Source organism: Podarcis filfolensis (assembly GCF_964270895.1).
Source record: "Podarcis filfolensis genome assembly, chromosome: 16".
Classification (NCBI taxonomy): Eukaryota; Metazoa; Chordata; class Lepidosauria; order Squamata; family Lacertidae; genus Podarcis; species Podarcis filfolensis.
This window is the reverse complement of record NC_139620.1, coordinates 832,233-848,545: the sequence shown is the minus strand read 5'-3', so window position 1 is coordinate 848,545 and position 16,313 is coordinate 832,233. Positions and strand designations below refer to the sequence as shown.

General features: G+C 50.9%; 2 protein-coding genes across 2 annotated transcripts in view; one reads left to right on the top strand and one right to left on the bottom strand.

Annotated features, from left to right (window-relative positions):
- LOC310751719 (uncharacterized protein) overlaps positions 1 to 16,313 on the bottom strand; it is a 950,206-nt gene that overhangs the window by 525,405 nt on the left and 408,488 nt on the right. The window lies entirely within an intron of this gene.
- PEX19 (peroxisomal biogenesis factor 19) lies at positions 982 to 14,351 on the top strand. The gene is made up of 8 exons (XM_083591409.1): positions 982 to 1,279; positions 3,929 to 4,038; positions 6,222 to 6,387; positions 9,820 to 9,905; positions 11,200 to 11,361; positions 12,381 to 12,557; positions 12,651 to 12,695; positions 13,305 to 14,351. The coding sequence occupies exons 1-8, from the start codon at positions 997 to 999 to the stop codon at positions 13,386 to 13,388; spliced, it is 1,113 nt and encodes a 370-aa protein (XP_083447535.1). The 5' UTR covers positions 982 to 996; the 3' UTR covers positions 13,389 to 14,351.

The following is a 16,313-nucleotide window of genomic DNA, read 5'->3' as shown; positions in this document are numbered from 1 at the left end:
CAGTCGGCTTGGTCTTTATTGAAGACTGTTGCGACAGGACTCCCACCTGCCACCAGGTGGAACAAGATGGAAGCCCCCAACAAAAGAGAACCCAAACTTTTATTAGCTGCTCATCCCCATGTTTAGGGACGCAGGTGGCGCTGTGGTCTAAACCACAGAGCCTAGGACTTGCCGATTAGAAGGTCGGCGGTTCGAATCCTCGCTACGGGGTGAGCTCCCGTTGCTCGGTCCCAGCTCCTGCCAACCTAGCAGTTCGAAAGCAAGTGCAAGTAGATAAATAGGTACCGCTCCGGCGGGAAGGTAAACGGCGTTTCCGTGCGCTGCTCTGGTTCGCCAGAAGCGGCTTAGTCCTGCTGGCTACATGACCCAGAAGCTGTACACCGGCTCCCTCGGCCAATAAAGCGAGATGAGCGTGCAACCCCAGAGTCAGTCATGACTGGACCTAATGGTCAGGGGTCCTTTTACTAATCCCCGTGTTACACCCCCCTAAACTACATCACTCATACATCACGGTTACACCATGAAAGGGGAGGCCTGGTGGCAGGAATCTGAGCATCCTGGACCCTGCCCCATGGTCCCCCTTGCCCTCCACCAAACACCCATCAAGTGTAATGAATATTTTCATTTCCCTGTTTCCTAGCCAAGTTAATCGTACCCTTTTGTCTTCAACTGGGTTTGTTATTTCTGGACTGGCTCTCAGGTATCAGGATGCCAGGGATTATCCCTCAGGCAGAGGGGCTGCTGAGGAGCTGAGCTCACATGTCTAGATGAATTTCTGAAGTTTCCCCTGTGAGCCAGTACAGAGATCCATTGATCAGTGAATTCTTACATTTGGTATCGTGCAGCAAAGGCCCTTTGAATAGAAAGGAAGAAACTGTGATGAAGTGTTTTGTGGGGACAAATCACAAAAGTCACAAAAGTGATGGTGCTGGTTTTGGTAGTGGGCTGCATGTGCATGAGATCTGCTGGAGAGGCAACCCCCCCCCCCAAAGACCCATGCACAAATTCCTGCAAGAGGCTCGCCACGAGAATCCGAGCCCTGCTCCGAGTAGACCCATTGGGCTCCGCGCAGCAGCGGAAGGGCCCCGATCCCGGAGGGCGGAGCTGCGGCGGAGGAGCGGAAGGGCAGGCGAGGCTCCGGCTGGCTCCGCCCGAGAAGGAGGCTCCGCGGCCGCTTTCCTGCCCGGCTTCCCCGCCTCCCTCCCGGCAGACATGGCGGCGCCCGCCCCGCAAGAGCAGCCGCAGCAGCAGGACGCGGAGCTGGAGGAGCTACTCGAGAGTAAGGAAGGGGGAGACCCCGGGGTGGGGGTGGGGGTTGGAGGGGGACCCACCTCCAAACCACACGCAAACCCAAGCCCCGCCCCGAAACTGCCCTCTTCCCTCCCCCCGCCCCCGTTCACACGATCAGGGTGGCGACACGCGTGTCAGGCCGTGGGGTGAGAAGGGTCTGGGTCTGCCCCACCCCGCAGGGGGGCAGGGAGAAAGAGAGGCTCCCCGCAAAAGACCTTGACCTTGGGGCTGCCCCTGCCAGGCCTCCCCGGCTGGGTTGGGGGGGCAGCTGCGTGTAGGTGGGGGGAGAGGCTCCCCCCTCCATTCCCCACCTTCCCCCCAAAGTGTCTGACACGGGGGTTGACTCGACCCCCCATGCCTCCCCTGTTCACACATCCCAAAGAGAATCCCCGCTGCGGGGGCCTTTAAAGAGACTCTCCCCATATTTCTCCTTAAAAGGGGCTGCCCCATATGCTGCTTATTTATCTCCCCCCCCCTTCATATGTCCCTGCTTAGAAGCCTGTATATGTGTGTGTGCACGTGGGAAGGCCTCTTATAACGTGTCCCAGCAGGAAGAGTCGAAACCCTGCCCCACCTCCCCAAATTAAAATAAATGCCCTCTTGGCGGAGTGGATAGAGACCCCCCCCATCGCTGGGCACAGTGCCCCCCTCCCCGTCCCCACATGACGCACTCCCCCTGGGGATTTTTAAGCAGAGGTTGGATGCCCCTCTGCCATGTAAGGTTTAGCTGAGATTCCTGCACTGCAGCGGGTTGGGCTGGATGACCTCTGGGGGTCCCTTGCGACTCTGCAGGTCTAGGGTTTCTGCGTGGGCTGGCACAGGGGGGTGAGGTTGCCCTCGGGCTCCTCTGTGGCAGCAGGTGACCCTCCTCCCTGGGGGCTCACCTGGCGCTCACGAGTGCATTTTCTGACGTGTGTGCCTTGCCCTTTCCTGCTGCCACGACAAATTCAGGATATTACAATAGAAGCCCTTAGCAGCTTAGGACCAGAGATCCTCTTACGCCATATACGCCCACTCTGCCCAATCAACACAATCTGCAGAGCTGGCACCCATTCGGCATCCGTAAGAAACCAGCATCTTAGTTTGTTGGCAGCCACCCTGTGGAACTCCCTGCCTCTTGACAGGGGCCTTCGCTGTGCTCTTTACAGCGCCTGCTAAAAACATTTTTGCTTAAACAAGACTATCCAGATATGCGGAACGTTTACATGTGTCTTAATTTTTAGCTGATTGTTGATTTTAATTATTTTTTGAATGTTTCCAATAGCTGTTTTTAACTGTTTTCCCCGATAACTTTATTGTTTTGCTCTTTATGAGGATTAATTTTTTTAACACCGTCAGTGGTATATCGATTTTATGAAACAAAGGAATAAATAGCAATAAAATAAAATAAAATACGATGCACGTTTTGCTGTGGGGCACATTTGGACCCACCTTTTCCCCAAGGTGGCGTGCGTTGCCCCCCCACTGTAATCCCCACGACAACCTTGTGAGGTTGAACGGCAGTGGTCGCACTCCTCCCTGGCAGAGTGGCAGGATTTGAACCCGGGCCTCTCCCAGGACCTCATCCAGCGCCCCTATTCAGCAGGGATTGTTGTTGTTGCTCAACGCAACGCTGGCAACGTGATCCTCTTGGGTGAGGCAAGAGTGGAGGTGGTTCTCTCTTTCAGTTGCATCACTGCTTTGAACTTTTATCTCCTTTCGCAAGGACTTTAGTGTGTCGGAGAGGATCCTAGCAGATTTTCTGTCATTTCGCAGCCCTGCCAGATTGAACGTTTGGGCTTTCCATTCTTTTAAAAAACCCGCTTTTGCTTAGGCAAACTGGAGCCAGGATCTGCCTTGAGCTCCATAGGGGCAGGATCCTGGCCTCCGTGTCCCCTCTTCCCACAACGCCTCCTCGCACTCGCTCCTTCCTTCCAAGGTGGAGTCTGGAAAGGAGATTCTGCTCAGGATCTGGGCGGTTTCAGGAGCAGGTTGGAAGCCGATTTGGCCCTGAAATCTGCCTTCTTTAAGTGAACAGGCAGAGAGATGCAGCAGTGACAAATCTGTGTTCTTTTATGTATCTGTATTTCCACCTACGTCCTGCAATGTAGTAAAGAAAGATGTTGTAAATAAGGCACCTTGGAGCTTGAAATTATAGCATTATTTATCAAAACGTGGCAACATTTGGCGGACTGATCGGTTATAACTTGCATTTTGTGTGTTTATTTGGAAAATAATCACTGTGACTTTATGTTACATCAGTCAGCATCATTATGCAACAGATGAAATGTGTGCAAACGGTTGTTCAAAATTTTATTCTTCCACCGCTCCCTTATTTTTATTCAACGCCCCCCCCAATTGCTTCTCCCGCCCCCTGGATCATTACAGCGCCCCCCCCGGGAGTGATATCGCCCCCTTTGGGAAACACCGGAGTGGGGGGGTCTTCCTGCACCATTGTGTGCTGGGAAGCCCCCAGAAGGTGCCTCTTCCTTGGGTAAATCCCACCCTGGGCCCCCCAGCAAAGAAACCCCTCTCTTGCCTTCTGGATTTAGGGGAGATGCATACCTGCTCACGTCTGCTCCCTCATGTGGGGGCGGCTGTTTCAATAATGCCCCCTCCCGCCTTGCATCATCACTCTTCTTTCTCCCCCCCCCCCCAGGTGCCCTCGATGACTTTGACAAGGCCAAGCCAGTCCCATCGCCGCCCCCTTCAACTGCCTCCGTGGGGGACGGTAGCGTCTCTGAGAAATCGCCTGGAGATGCTGCCAAGGTAGGGCAGGCGACCTGAGCGCCCCCTGGGAATGTGCGGATGGGTGGGGCGGCTGGGGGAGAGAGGGCAGCCCCTTGCTCCCAAGGAGATGGACCTTGGGGGTCTTGGCTCGGCAGGGGGAGAGGGTCACACATGGACAGGACCTCTGACTGCCCGTTGCTTCTTCTCCCCGTTGCTGAAACAGCCTACAGCTTCTTGATCAGGGGTCAGCAGACTTTTTCAGCAGGGGGCCGGTCCACTGTCCCTCAGAGCTTGTGGGGGGCCGGACTATATAAGGGGAAAAAATGAACAAATTCCTATGCCCCACAAATAACCCAGAGATGCATTTTAAATAAAAGGACACATTCTACTCATGTAAAAACACACTGATTCCCAGACCGTCTGCAGGCCGATTTAGAAGGCGATTGGGCCGGATCCAGCCCCTGAGCCTTAGTTTGCCTACCCATGTTCTTGATCCTGAGAACAATTTGCAGTTCCTGCTCTGTGAAATGGGTCCATTAGGCCACACAAGAACTTGTGCGGATGTCAGAGAGGGCCGAGCGTGGCGCTGATTTGAGCTCCGAAATAGCTCCTTGCCTTGCTCTCCTCTGGTGAGTGAGTTTTGTTTCCAGGCGAGTAGACAGGAAAGTTCTTATTTTATATTTATTAATTTTTAACATATAAGTTCCAACAATCATTTAACATAACTTCTTATCTTATACAGTAATTTAGACTTCCGTCAACAACCTCTAAAGATTTTCCGTTCTTTATCACTTGTTCTGCATTTCTTAATTTATTACTTTTAATCGTCCTTATCTAATAATTCTTATCAAAGTCTTCCTTGCAATATTTCACAAAGCCCTCCTTACAGAACTTTTTGCAGTCCTCCTAGTGTAATCTGTTTATTACAATTGGTTTTCAAATAGTTCAAATATTTACTCTGGTCCTCTAAGAATCTCTGATCCCGCAGGTTTCGAATCCTTCCTGTTAATTTATCTAATTCTGCATCGTCCATTAATTTCATTTGCCATTCTTCTTTCGTCGGTAATTCTTCCTACTTCCATTCTTGTGCGAATAAATATTATTGCTGCTGTTGTTGCATATAAAAACAATTTATAATCCTGTCTGTTAATATTCTCTTTTTTTTTTTAATAATTTTTTATTCAAGGTTTTTATAACAATAACAGACATATAACAAATACATAAACAGACAAAAACGAAAAAAAAAAACAAAAAAAAACATGTACCATTTCATATCTTAATTTCTTATACCTTTCTTCCCCGACTTCCTCATGCCTCCCTTTTCTGTATTCCAAATTCTTATCAATTACTCAGCAAATCTTCCCTTATTTTAATTTAAATTTAATCTAATCTTCCTTATTCTCCTTGTCTTAACCCTTGCTAATAGTAACCGTTTACTTTCCAGTCCAACATCATTCTAACTTTCGTTAATTTTATAATATTTCTTTAAATAGTCCTTAAACTTTTTCCATTCTTCTTGTGCTGCTTCTCTTCCCTGGTTTCGGATTCTGCTCGTCATTTCTGCCAGGCCCATGTAGTCTATCACCTTCATCTGCCATTCTTCCAGTGTGGGTAGTTCTTGTGTCTTCCAGTACTTCGCAATAAGTATTCTAGCTGCTGTTGTAGCGTACAAAAAGAAGGTTATATCCATCTTTAACACCCCCTGTCCGACAATGCCCAAGAGAAAGGCCTCTGGTTTCTTGGGGAAAGTATATTTAAATACCTTTTTAAGTTCATTATAGATCATTTCCCAGAATGCCTTAATCTTCGGGCACGTCCACCAAAGGTGAAAGAATGTACCCTCCTTTTCTTTACATTTCCAACATTTATTATCAGGCAAGTGGTAAATCTTTGCAAGCTTGACTGGGGTTGTGTACCACCTATATATCATTTTCATAATGTTTTCTCTTAGACCATTACATGCCGTAAATGTCTGTTAATATTCTCCCCTACAATGCCAAGTAAAAATGCCTCTGGTTTCTTAGTAAAGGACAGGAAAGTTCTTAAGAACAGATTTATTTATTTTCCTTTTGCTCCTGGACTTAGCCAGCTGCCTAGGCAAATGTTTGGCGGGCTATTCATGTTGGTCGATCAGGGCAAGACTCAGAGCTTCCCCTCTGCTTTAATCCAGGGGGGGCTGAACCCCACTGCTCGTCTCACCCATTTCGCTTTTCTCTTCCTAGGATTCCCTCTTTGCCTCGCAGGAGAAGTTCTTCCAGGATCTCTTCGATAGTGAACTGGCCTCCCAGGCCACTGCTGAGTTTGAGAAGGCCATGAAGGAGTTGGCCGAGGAGGAACCCCACTTGGTGGAGCAGTTCCAGAAGCTCTCCGAAGCAGCAGGCAGAGTCGGTGAGCGAGTTGCTTTTGGGAAGTTTCTTGAGATCCTCCCCTCTTCGCCGCCCCTCTTCTTAGCGGAAAGCCAGGCAGGGTCTGAACTTGCTCCCTCCAGCTGAGCATTGATAGAAAGAGAAGAGTCTAGTACCCAGATCAAGGGAAGGGATAAAAAGGTAAAGGGATCCCTGACCATTAGGTCCAGTTGTGACTCTGGGGTTGCAGCGCTCATCTTGCTTTATTGGCCAAGGGAGCCGGCGTACAGCTTCCGGGTCATGTGGCCAGCATGACTAAGCCACTTCTGGCGAACCAGAGCAGCGCACAGAAACGCTGTTTACCTTCCCGCTGGAGCGGTACCTATTTATCTGCTTGCACTTGCTTTTGAACTGCTAGGTTGGCAGGAGCAGGGACTGAGCAATGGGAGCTCACCCCGTCGCGGGGATTCGAACCGCCGACCTTCTGATCGGCAAGTCCTAGGCTCTGTGGTTTAACCCACAGCGCCACCCGCGTCCCAAGGGAAGTGATAGTCCCGCTCTATTCTGCCTTGGTCACACCCCTCCTGGAGTCCAGTGTCCGGTTCTGGGCACCTCCATTGGAGGAAGATATTGAAAATATGGAGCGTGTGCAGAGGAGGGTGACTGAGATGGTCAAGGATCTGGAAGCCAAGGAATGGTTGAGGGAGCTGGGGATGTTAGAATTCCTGCTCCGTGATTGCAGTCATGGGATTGTTGTCTTTCACATGACGGTGTATGTTTTGACTCCACCGTGGGAAGTGACGGACACAGGATGTTTGTGTTACTGTGTTCCGTGAAGTGGGACTATAGTCCTTTGTTCTTTTTCTCTTTGCTCTCTGATGCTAGAGAGAAAGGGAGCCATGTTGCAGTGCTCCGTGTGTGTTTATATGCAAATAAAGTAGATTAGCCAACATGCTGAGTTGCTGAGCTCTGTCACGCAAGCCATGTGCAAACTCTGCGGATCCCTAAGTGTGCTGGTGTTGGTTGGCATCAGTCGCTGTGATGTTCGGGCTGAAGAAAGCTTTTGAAGCTCCTGAACGATCGACCAGGAGGGAGAGAACATGCCAGTCGGGCATGTGTCTCTGCCAGGGTCCTACTCGAGTGTAGGCTGAACTCCTGACAGCTTAGCCTGGAGAACAGATATCTTAAGGGCTGTCACATGGAGGAGGGAACATGCTTGTTTTCTCCTGCTCTGGAAGGTAGGACTCACACCCATGGCTTCAAGTTACAAGAAAGTAGATTCTGACTCAACATCAGGAAGAACTTTCTGACAGTAGAAGCTGCTCAACAGTGGAACGGTCGCCCTCGGAAGGTTGTGGACTTTCCTTCCTTGGAGTTTTTTAAGCAGAGGTCGGATGGCCATCAGTCCTGGATGCTGTAGCTGAAATTCCTGCATTGCAGGGGGCTGGACTAGATGAGCCCTGGGGCTCCCTTCCAACTCCACAATTCCGTGAGACAATATCCCAAAATGTTGTGCAGTGCCGCCGTCTCTGGAGGACAGCAGCCCACACTCACACCCCGCCCTTCTCAAAACGAAGACCTCCACGCGTCTCAAAATAAATGAGGGGGTGCTTTCCCACCCCCCCTGAGCATCACACACATTGATAAAGCAAAGCTAAGAGACCTCCACCTGAACATTAGACCCAGCACCTTTCATGCTGCTTTACATCAATCAAGAGATCGTACCACTATGCTGTTACTTAAATAAAAAATATGTGTTAAAACTGACACTTTGAAAGGGGCTCTTTGAAACGAATGCTCTTCAAAACACACACACACACACCCGGACTCCCACTGGTTAGCTAAAAATACCTCACTGCCCCAAAGAGATCCATGCCTTTTCTCACCTGCGTGAGTTCAAAGTGGTGTTGCTTTGAAAATGCTGTGTGGGCTTCCAACTTCTGCTTAAAAGCCTCCAACGAAGGGCAGCTGAATTTGAATGAATGAATGAATTTTATTATTACGGCCACAGACCAGTTCTGGCTCACTTACAATATCAGGAAAATCACAAAACACAGCAGGAATACATTGAATTGCAATTGGGTATAACAGAGACAATTCGGATATAGTGGCAGTTAAAAATATACATTAAATCTTGATCACTAAAATAGAACCTAAAATTGTCATTTAAAACCTTAATCATTTTGGTAGTACAGCTTGTTCCCTACGTTTTATGGCAGTCGCACAGAATTTGGCCCGGAGAACTGCTGCTGTTGTTGCTACACGTAGAATTGCAGAACTGTATGTGGGGACGCAGGTGGCGCTGTGGGTTAAACCACAGAGCCTAGGACTTGCCGATCAGAAGGTCGGCGGTTTGAATCCCTGCAATGGGGTGAGCTCCTGTTGCTCGGTCCCTGCTCCTGCCAACCTAGCAGTTCAAAAGCACGTCAAAGTGCAAGAAGATAAATAGGTACCGCTCCGGCGGGAAGGTAAACGGCATTTCCGTGCGCTGCTCTGGTTCGCCAGAAGCGGCTTAGTCATGCTGGCCACATGACCCGGAAGCTGTACGCCGGCTCCCTCGGCCAATAAAGCGAGATGAACGCCGCAACCCCAGAGTCGGCCACGACTGGACCTAATGGTCAGGGTTAGTTGGAATCACAGCTAAAGGTTCCCTGGCACGATGCCCATCCAGCCTCTGAAAGAGATCTCGCCCACCGCCTTCCGAGGTTGCCTGCTCCACTATCCAATGGCTCTTAGCCCTGGAAAGTTCTTCCTGAACTTGAGTCAGAATGCCAGTGTTGCCCGACTTCAAGCAACTTTTCCGACGGGTGGATTTGGGGCACCAGGGCAACTCAGCACAGAATCGCGACCTTTGCCATGGCAGCTCATGGGTGTTTTGTGGGAACCCGTTCTTCCCTCAAGCGAGTCTCAGGCCCTTGGGGTCTCCAAATTCCCGTTGCAGGATTTCTGGTGCCCTTTCAAAATAAAGACGGGGGAGCAGTGAGGTTGCATCCCTTTTCAGGCTCCTGGGTGAGAGCAAAGAGGCCGAGAGGGCAGGTGTGTCAGAAGCGGAAGGAACTGACGCTGGGTTATTTATTTCGTAAAAATTATACACTGCTTGATTGTGTAAACAAACGACAGCCCTCAAAGCGATTTACCAAAAAGATAAAACAGTAAAATCGAGAAAAAAATCACGACAGTGCTTTAAAACTTACATAAGTTGAAATATCAGATCAGATTAAAACTGCTTCAACTTTCTCAGGAATTACGTATATAAATGTGTGTGTGGCTTTATATTTTTGTAACATTTGTCGTTCAAGTTGTTAGTCGTCGCTTTAGATTTTCGTACACCACGTAAGAGATTGATATATTTAAGAAAACTTATTAAGTGGTATAGAAGTGGTCTAAATATAGAAATAATATTTTTCATTTTAAAACCAAATGCATTTTCCTCTCCTGGGGTCTCTTAAACACTTTGTCCCTCGCTTTTTTGCAGGAAGCGACTCCAACTCCCAGCAGGAGTTTACTTCCTGCCTGAAAGAGACGCTCAGCGGCTTGGCAAAGAACGCAGACGACCTCCAGGTAAACCCCTGAACCCCTTTCTGTCTCCCTGGCTTCTCCGAAACGCTTCCTCTGCGTTTCCAGCAGTGGATCCACTCTGCAGACCCCGTTTCGTCGACGTCTGTCCCAGTTGCTGCTCTAACTGCAAGCGGGGAGAGCGCTGCTGCTTCTCTTGCACCCAGGGCCCGCTTGCGGGATTCCCTTTGGGGGATTTGGTTGGCTGCTGTGAGAACAGGAGTCTGGGACTAGATGGGACGCTGGCCTGATCCAGAAGGCCAGGATCGCCATGCGGAGGTCTGCTGTGATAGCAAAACCTCCATGCCCAAGAGCAATCTACCAGAGAATAACAGGTGGCAGAGAACTGCGTAGCTGCTGTTGTGCTCAGGGTCTCACTTGGGCTCCCAGCTGGCCGCTTTTGAGAAATAATAATAATAATAATAATAATAATAATAATAATAATTTATTTATACCCCGCACATCTGGCTGGCTTTCCCCAGCCACTCTGGGCAGCTTCCAACCGAATATTAAAAACAATACAGCGTCAGACATTAAAAGCTTCCCTAAACAGGGCCGCCTTCAGTTGTCTTTTAAAAGTAAAATAGTTGTTTATTTCCTTGACATCTGACGGGAGGGTGTTCCACAGGCTGGGTGCCACCACCGATAAGGCCCTTTGCCTCGTTCCCTGTAACCTCACTTCTCGCAGGGAGGGAACCGCCAGAAGGCCCTCGGAGCTGGACCTCAGTGTCCGGGTTGAACGATAGGGGTGGAGACGCTCCTTCAGGTCTACTGGGCTGAGACCATTTAGGGCAAGCATAGGCAAACTCTGCCTCCACATGTTTTGGGACTACAACTCCCATCATCCCTGACCACTGATCCTTTCAAGGTCAGCACCAACACTCTGAATTGTGCTCGGAAACGTACTGGGAGCCAATGCAGATCTTTCAGGACTGGTGTTATGTGGTCTCGGCGGCCGCTCCCAGTCACCCGTCTGGCTCCCACATTCTGGATTAATTGCAGTTTCCAAGTCACCTTCAATGGTAGCCCCATGGAGAGCGCATTGCAGTGGTCCAAGCGGGAGATAACCAGAGCATGCACCACTCTGGCAAGGGAAACCCCCAGAGCAGGATCCTCCCTTCCTCCATGAATTTGTCTGATCCTCTTTTAAAGCCGTACGAGTTGGTAGCCTCCTACGGAGCAGTGGACTTAGAACGCAGCCGGCGGGGCTGGAGGCCGTCGCTTGCCTTTTCCTTCCGTGAAGATGTTGGCTTCCTCGCCCGGCCTCCTTAACAGCTGCCCCCCCTTCCTTCTCCCGCAGAACTCCAGCGTCTCCGAAGAGGAGCTTGCAAAGACCATGGAAGGCCTTGGCTTGGAGGAAGGAGACGGCGAAGGGAGCCTCTTGCCCATCATGCAGAGTATCATGCAGAACCTGCTGTCGAAAGACGTGCTCTACCCCTCCCTGAAGGAGATCACCGAGAAGGTAAGGGGGAAGGGGCATAGCCCAGTGGCAGAACAGCTGCCTTGAATGCAGAAGGTCCCAGGATCAGCCCCTGGCATCCTAAGCAGGATGGGAGAGGAGCGCAGATGGGCTCAAGGGTCTTAACTCAGTGTAAGGCTGCTCCCTACATTCCTGGAAAAAACAACACTAGAACCATGAGGAGGGACGCGGGTGGCGCTGTGGGTTAAACCACAGAGCCTAGGACTTGCCAATCAGAAGGTCGGCGGTTCGAATCCCCGCGACAGAGTGAGCTCCCGTTGCTCAGTCCCTGCTCCTGCCCACCTAGCAGTTCAAAAGCACGTCAAAGTGCAAGTAGATAAATAGGTACCGCTCCGGCGGGAAGGTAAATGGCGTTTTCGTGCGCTGCTCTGGTTAGCCAGAAGCGGCTTAGTCCTGCTGGCCACATGACCCGGAAGCTGTACGCCGGCTCTCTCGGCCAGTAAAGCGAGATGAGCGCCGCAACCCCAGAGTTTGCCATGACTGGACCTAATGGTCAGGGGTCCCTTTACCTTTAGAACCATGAGGACTAGGGACCTGCTTCACTTTTAGTGGAAAGGGCCATCGCTCAGTGATAAAGAGCAAGCAGAAGGGCCTGGGTTCAGTGCTTCTCCAGGTGTGGCTGTCTGAGAGATACCCATCTGAAACCCTGGAGACCCACTTAGTGTAGACCAGGGGTCAGCAACCTTTTTCAGCCGTGGGCCAGTCCACCGTCCCTCAGACCATGTGGTGGGCCAGACTATTTTTTTGGGGGGGGGTATGCCCCACACATAACCCAGAGATGCATTTTAAATAAAAGGACACATTCTACTCATGTAAAAACATGCTGATTCCCAGACCGTCCACAGGCTGGATTTAGAAGGCGATTGGGCCGGATCTGGCCCCTGGGCCTTAGGTTGCCTACCCCTGGTGTAGACAGTCCTGAAGAAGATGAGCCCAAATCGGGCTTCCTGCGGTCCATGTAGGAGCAGCTTGGCCCACCCTCCCCTCTTTTCCTCCCCCAGTACCCGGAGTGGCTGCAGAGCCACCGCGACTCCCTGCCACAGGAGCAGTTCGAGAAGTACCAGGAGCAGCACAGCATCATGGGCAGGATCTGCGAGCAGTTTGAGGCCGAGCTGCCCACCGACGGGGACATGGAGCACAAGGCCCGCTTTGAGATGGTCCTGGACCTCATGCAGCAGGTGGGTAGGGGGGAGAGGGCACGGAGGGCAGGAAATTGAGCCCCTGCCATGGTTCGCTTGCTGATGCCGCTGCCTGTTTTGTCTGCCTTCCAGCTCCAAGACCTCGGCCACCCCCCCAAGGAACTGGCAGGAGAATCGGTGAGCTTGGGCCAGGGGCAGATAGTGACCCATTTCTCTTTCTTTCTTTCTTTCTTTCTTTCTTTCTTTCTTTCTTTCTTTCTCTCTCTCTCTCTCTCTCTTTCTCTCTTTCTTTCTTTCTTTCTTTCTTTCTTTCTTTCTATCTATCTCTCTCTTCCCTTCCTTCATTCCTCCAGGTGTAGCTGGACCACAGCTCCCTTCTTAATTCTGCCCACACCTTTCCTTCCTGCAAGCCAATCAAAGAATTGTGGGGTTGGAAGGGATCCCCCGGGGCCATCTAGTCCAACCCCCCGGAATCACGGCGAAAGCATCCCTGGCAGGTGGCCAACAAACCTCTGCTTGGAAATCTCCAGCGAAGGAGAACCAGCATTCAGACGGGGCCCCTTCCTCTGCCAAACGGCTCTTGCTCTCAGAAAGCTCTTCCTGAGGTTTAGTCAGAATCTCCTTTCTTGCAATTTGTTGGTTAACGTCCTGCCCTCCGGCACAACAGGAAATAGTCCATAGAACCGTACAGTTGTGAGGGACACCTGCGGGTCATCTATTCCAACCCCCTGCAATGCAGGGGTCCCGGCTAATCTCCCCCTTCTCTCCATCTTCTTCCTCCTGCAGCCCCCCGGCCTGAACTTCGACCTGGAGGGAATGAACCTGCCAGACGCAGCCAGCTCGGGAGGAGACCAGTGCCAGATCATGTGACCCCACAGAGCGAGCGGACCGGGAGGAACGCGGCAGAGGGGTCCCCGGAGGGGCGTTACTGTGTCCGGGGTTGGGGGGGCTGACTCTCTCCCCCTCCCCACCTCCTTTTATTTTGGTTTTCTTCAATCACCAGGTGCCTAAAAGGGGCTGGGCTGACTGTGTTAATACGTATGTGTGCGGGGGAACTTTATAAGAAAAAATCCAAATAGGATGATACAAGTTAGAGGCTTTCAGAAAGTCTCAAGGGATGTTAATGGACATGCTGCTGCCATCTCTGGGGTCCTGGGTGTGTGTGTGTATGCGGGGGTGCAAGAGACACCCCCCCCTTCTTTCCTTTTCCTTCCCTGCCCTGGACCGACTCACAGATTGAGCTCTGCCGCCGTGTGTGTGTGTCAATTGCTCCCCTGGTTGGCTCTTGAGGGAGCCAGGCAGGTGAGGGGGGGATGCTGGGGGGGTCAGAGAAGGAGACTATCCCGCCAACGGACCACCGTCTTAGGCCTGCAGTTCTCAGTAACAGCAGGTCCTCCTTTTTTTGCCTGGGGCTCCCTGGAATCTGCCTTTTGGAAGCCGGCCGGCGCCGCTCCTTCGAAGTTCTTTGACGGTTTTGGGCCACGCAAGAAGTGTTGGCGCTGGACCAGGATCCCCTCCGCACCTGGCAGGGAGGAAGAGGGAGAGTCCAGCGGCCCCTCATGAGCCGCAATGGGGATGCCTGGCCGAGGCGATTTTCAGAAAGCACTGATTTAAATGGAGGCATTGAAAACGTCCCTGCCCCAAACAGCTGCTGGGTAGCCTCTCTCCCCACTTTTCAGTACTAACCCTCCCTGCCCCTCTGGTTAACACTGCCCCTCTCTTGGTGCCCCTCCATCTCTGGGCCCCCGGGAACTTGGGCTTGGCCAGAGAGAAAGCCAGGAGAGGTCAGTCGGGGGGGGGGGCACACCATCCTCATCCCTGCCAGGCCTGGTGGGGTGGGCTCTGGGGTTTGATGTCTCCTTCCTGAGACGGGCAGAACCTCAGAGGGAGGGGTGTGTGTGTGTGTGTGTGTGTGTGTGTGTGTGTGTGTGTGTATAAGGATAATTATTAAAAATAAAGGTGGAAGAGCTGATCCTGGACCTCTTTTTGCTTCCCAGCGTTTTCTTTTGATGAAACACTGTGTTTGTGTAGAGAGAGAAGTCAAAGCTTACTCCGGACACCCTGTTTTGTGTGAGAATAATATTCCCTCCTCCTTTTCCTCCCTGCTTTAAGAGCCGGATGATGCTAGGCTCACCTTCGAAGGCGATGTTGCAGAGCTAGAAAAGGTTCATACCTTCCAGGGGTAGAGCAGACATAGGCAAACTCCTGGCCACGGTTTGGATATTGATCTTCTTGACATTGAGTACAGACATCCATGTCTGGAAAAGAAAACATGGCTTTCGATATATACATTAAACAACCCTTAGCATTCAAAACCCGTAATTTTATTACGTACATTTGTTGTAAAACTTTCGATTTTGTTGATATTTTGACAAGTTTTCCTACATACAAATCTATGGTGCAGCCGCATTTGCAATACTGTGCCCAATTCTGGTTGCCTCACCTCCAAAAGGAGAGGGTAGAGCTGGAAAAGTTTCAGAAAATGGGCAGCAAAATGATCACAGGAAGGAGTGAGTCCCCCGTGAGGAAAGGCTGAAGTGTTTGGGAAATTATAGTGTAGATAAAAGTTTTAGTTTAGAGAAAAGGTGAGTGATAGGCAGCATGAAATTTTTTTATAAAATTATGCCTGGCATGGAGAAAGGGGAGAGAGAACGCTTTTCCTCTCCCTCTTGTAACTCTGGAATAATAACAATAATAACAATAATTTATTATTTATACCCTGCCCATCTGGCTGGGCTTCCCCAGCCACTCTGGGAGGCTTCCAACAAAATATTAAAAATACATTAAAACCTCCGTCATTAAAAACTTCCCTAAACAGGGCTGCCTTCAGATGTCTTCCAAAAGTTTGGTAGTTGTTCTTCTCTTTGCCATCTGGTGGGAGGGCGTTCCACAGGGCGGGTGCCACCACCGAGAAGGTCCTCTGCCTGGTTCCCTGTAACTTGGCTTCTCGCAATGAGGGAACCGCCAGAAGGCCCTCAGAGCTGGACCTCAGTGTCCAGGCAGAACGATGGGGCTGGAGATGCTCCTTCAGGTATACAGGACCGAGGCCGTTTAAGTCTTGAAAGGTCAGCACCAACACTTTGAATTGTGCTCGGAAACGTACTGGGAGCCAATGTAGGTCTTTCAAGACTGGTGTTATGTGGTCTTGGTGGCTGCTCCCAGTCCCCAGTCTAGCTGCCACATTCTGGATTAATTGCAGTTTCCGGGTCACCTTCAAAGGTAGCCCCACGTAGAGCGCATTGCAGTAGTCTAAGCGGGAGATAACCAGAGCATGCACCACTTTGGCCAGACAGTCTGCAGACAGGGAGGGTCTCATCCTGAGTACCAGATGAAGCTGGTAAACAGCTGCCCTGGACACAGAACTGACCTGTGCCTCCATGGACGGCTGTGAGTCCAGAATGACTCCCAGGCTGCGCACCTGGTCCTTCAAGGGCACAGTTACCCCATTCAGACCAGGGAATCCTCCACACCTGCCCGCCTCCTGTCCCCCAGAAACAGTACTTCTGTCTTGTCAGGATTCAACCTCAATCTGTTAGCCGCCATCCATCCTCCAACCACCTCCAGGCACTCACACAGGACCTTCACTGGTTCTGATTTGAAAGAGAGGTAGAGGGCTCTTCTCCTGCTCCCCATATGTATCTGGTTGACCATAGTAAGAAGAGCATGCTGGACTAGATGCCCCACTCCCTTTGGTTTGACTCGGCAGCCAGGCTGCTGTGTCTCCATGGACAGCTGTGAACTCAGGGATATTCTGTGAAGCTGAATGCGGGGCAAATAACAGAAAGTCCTCCTCGA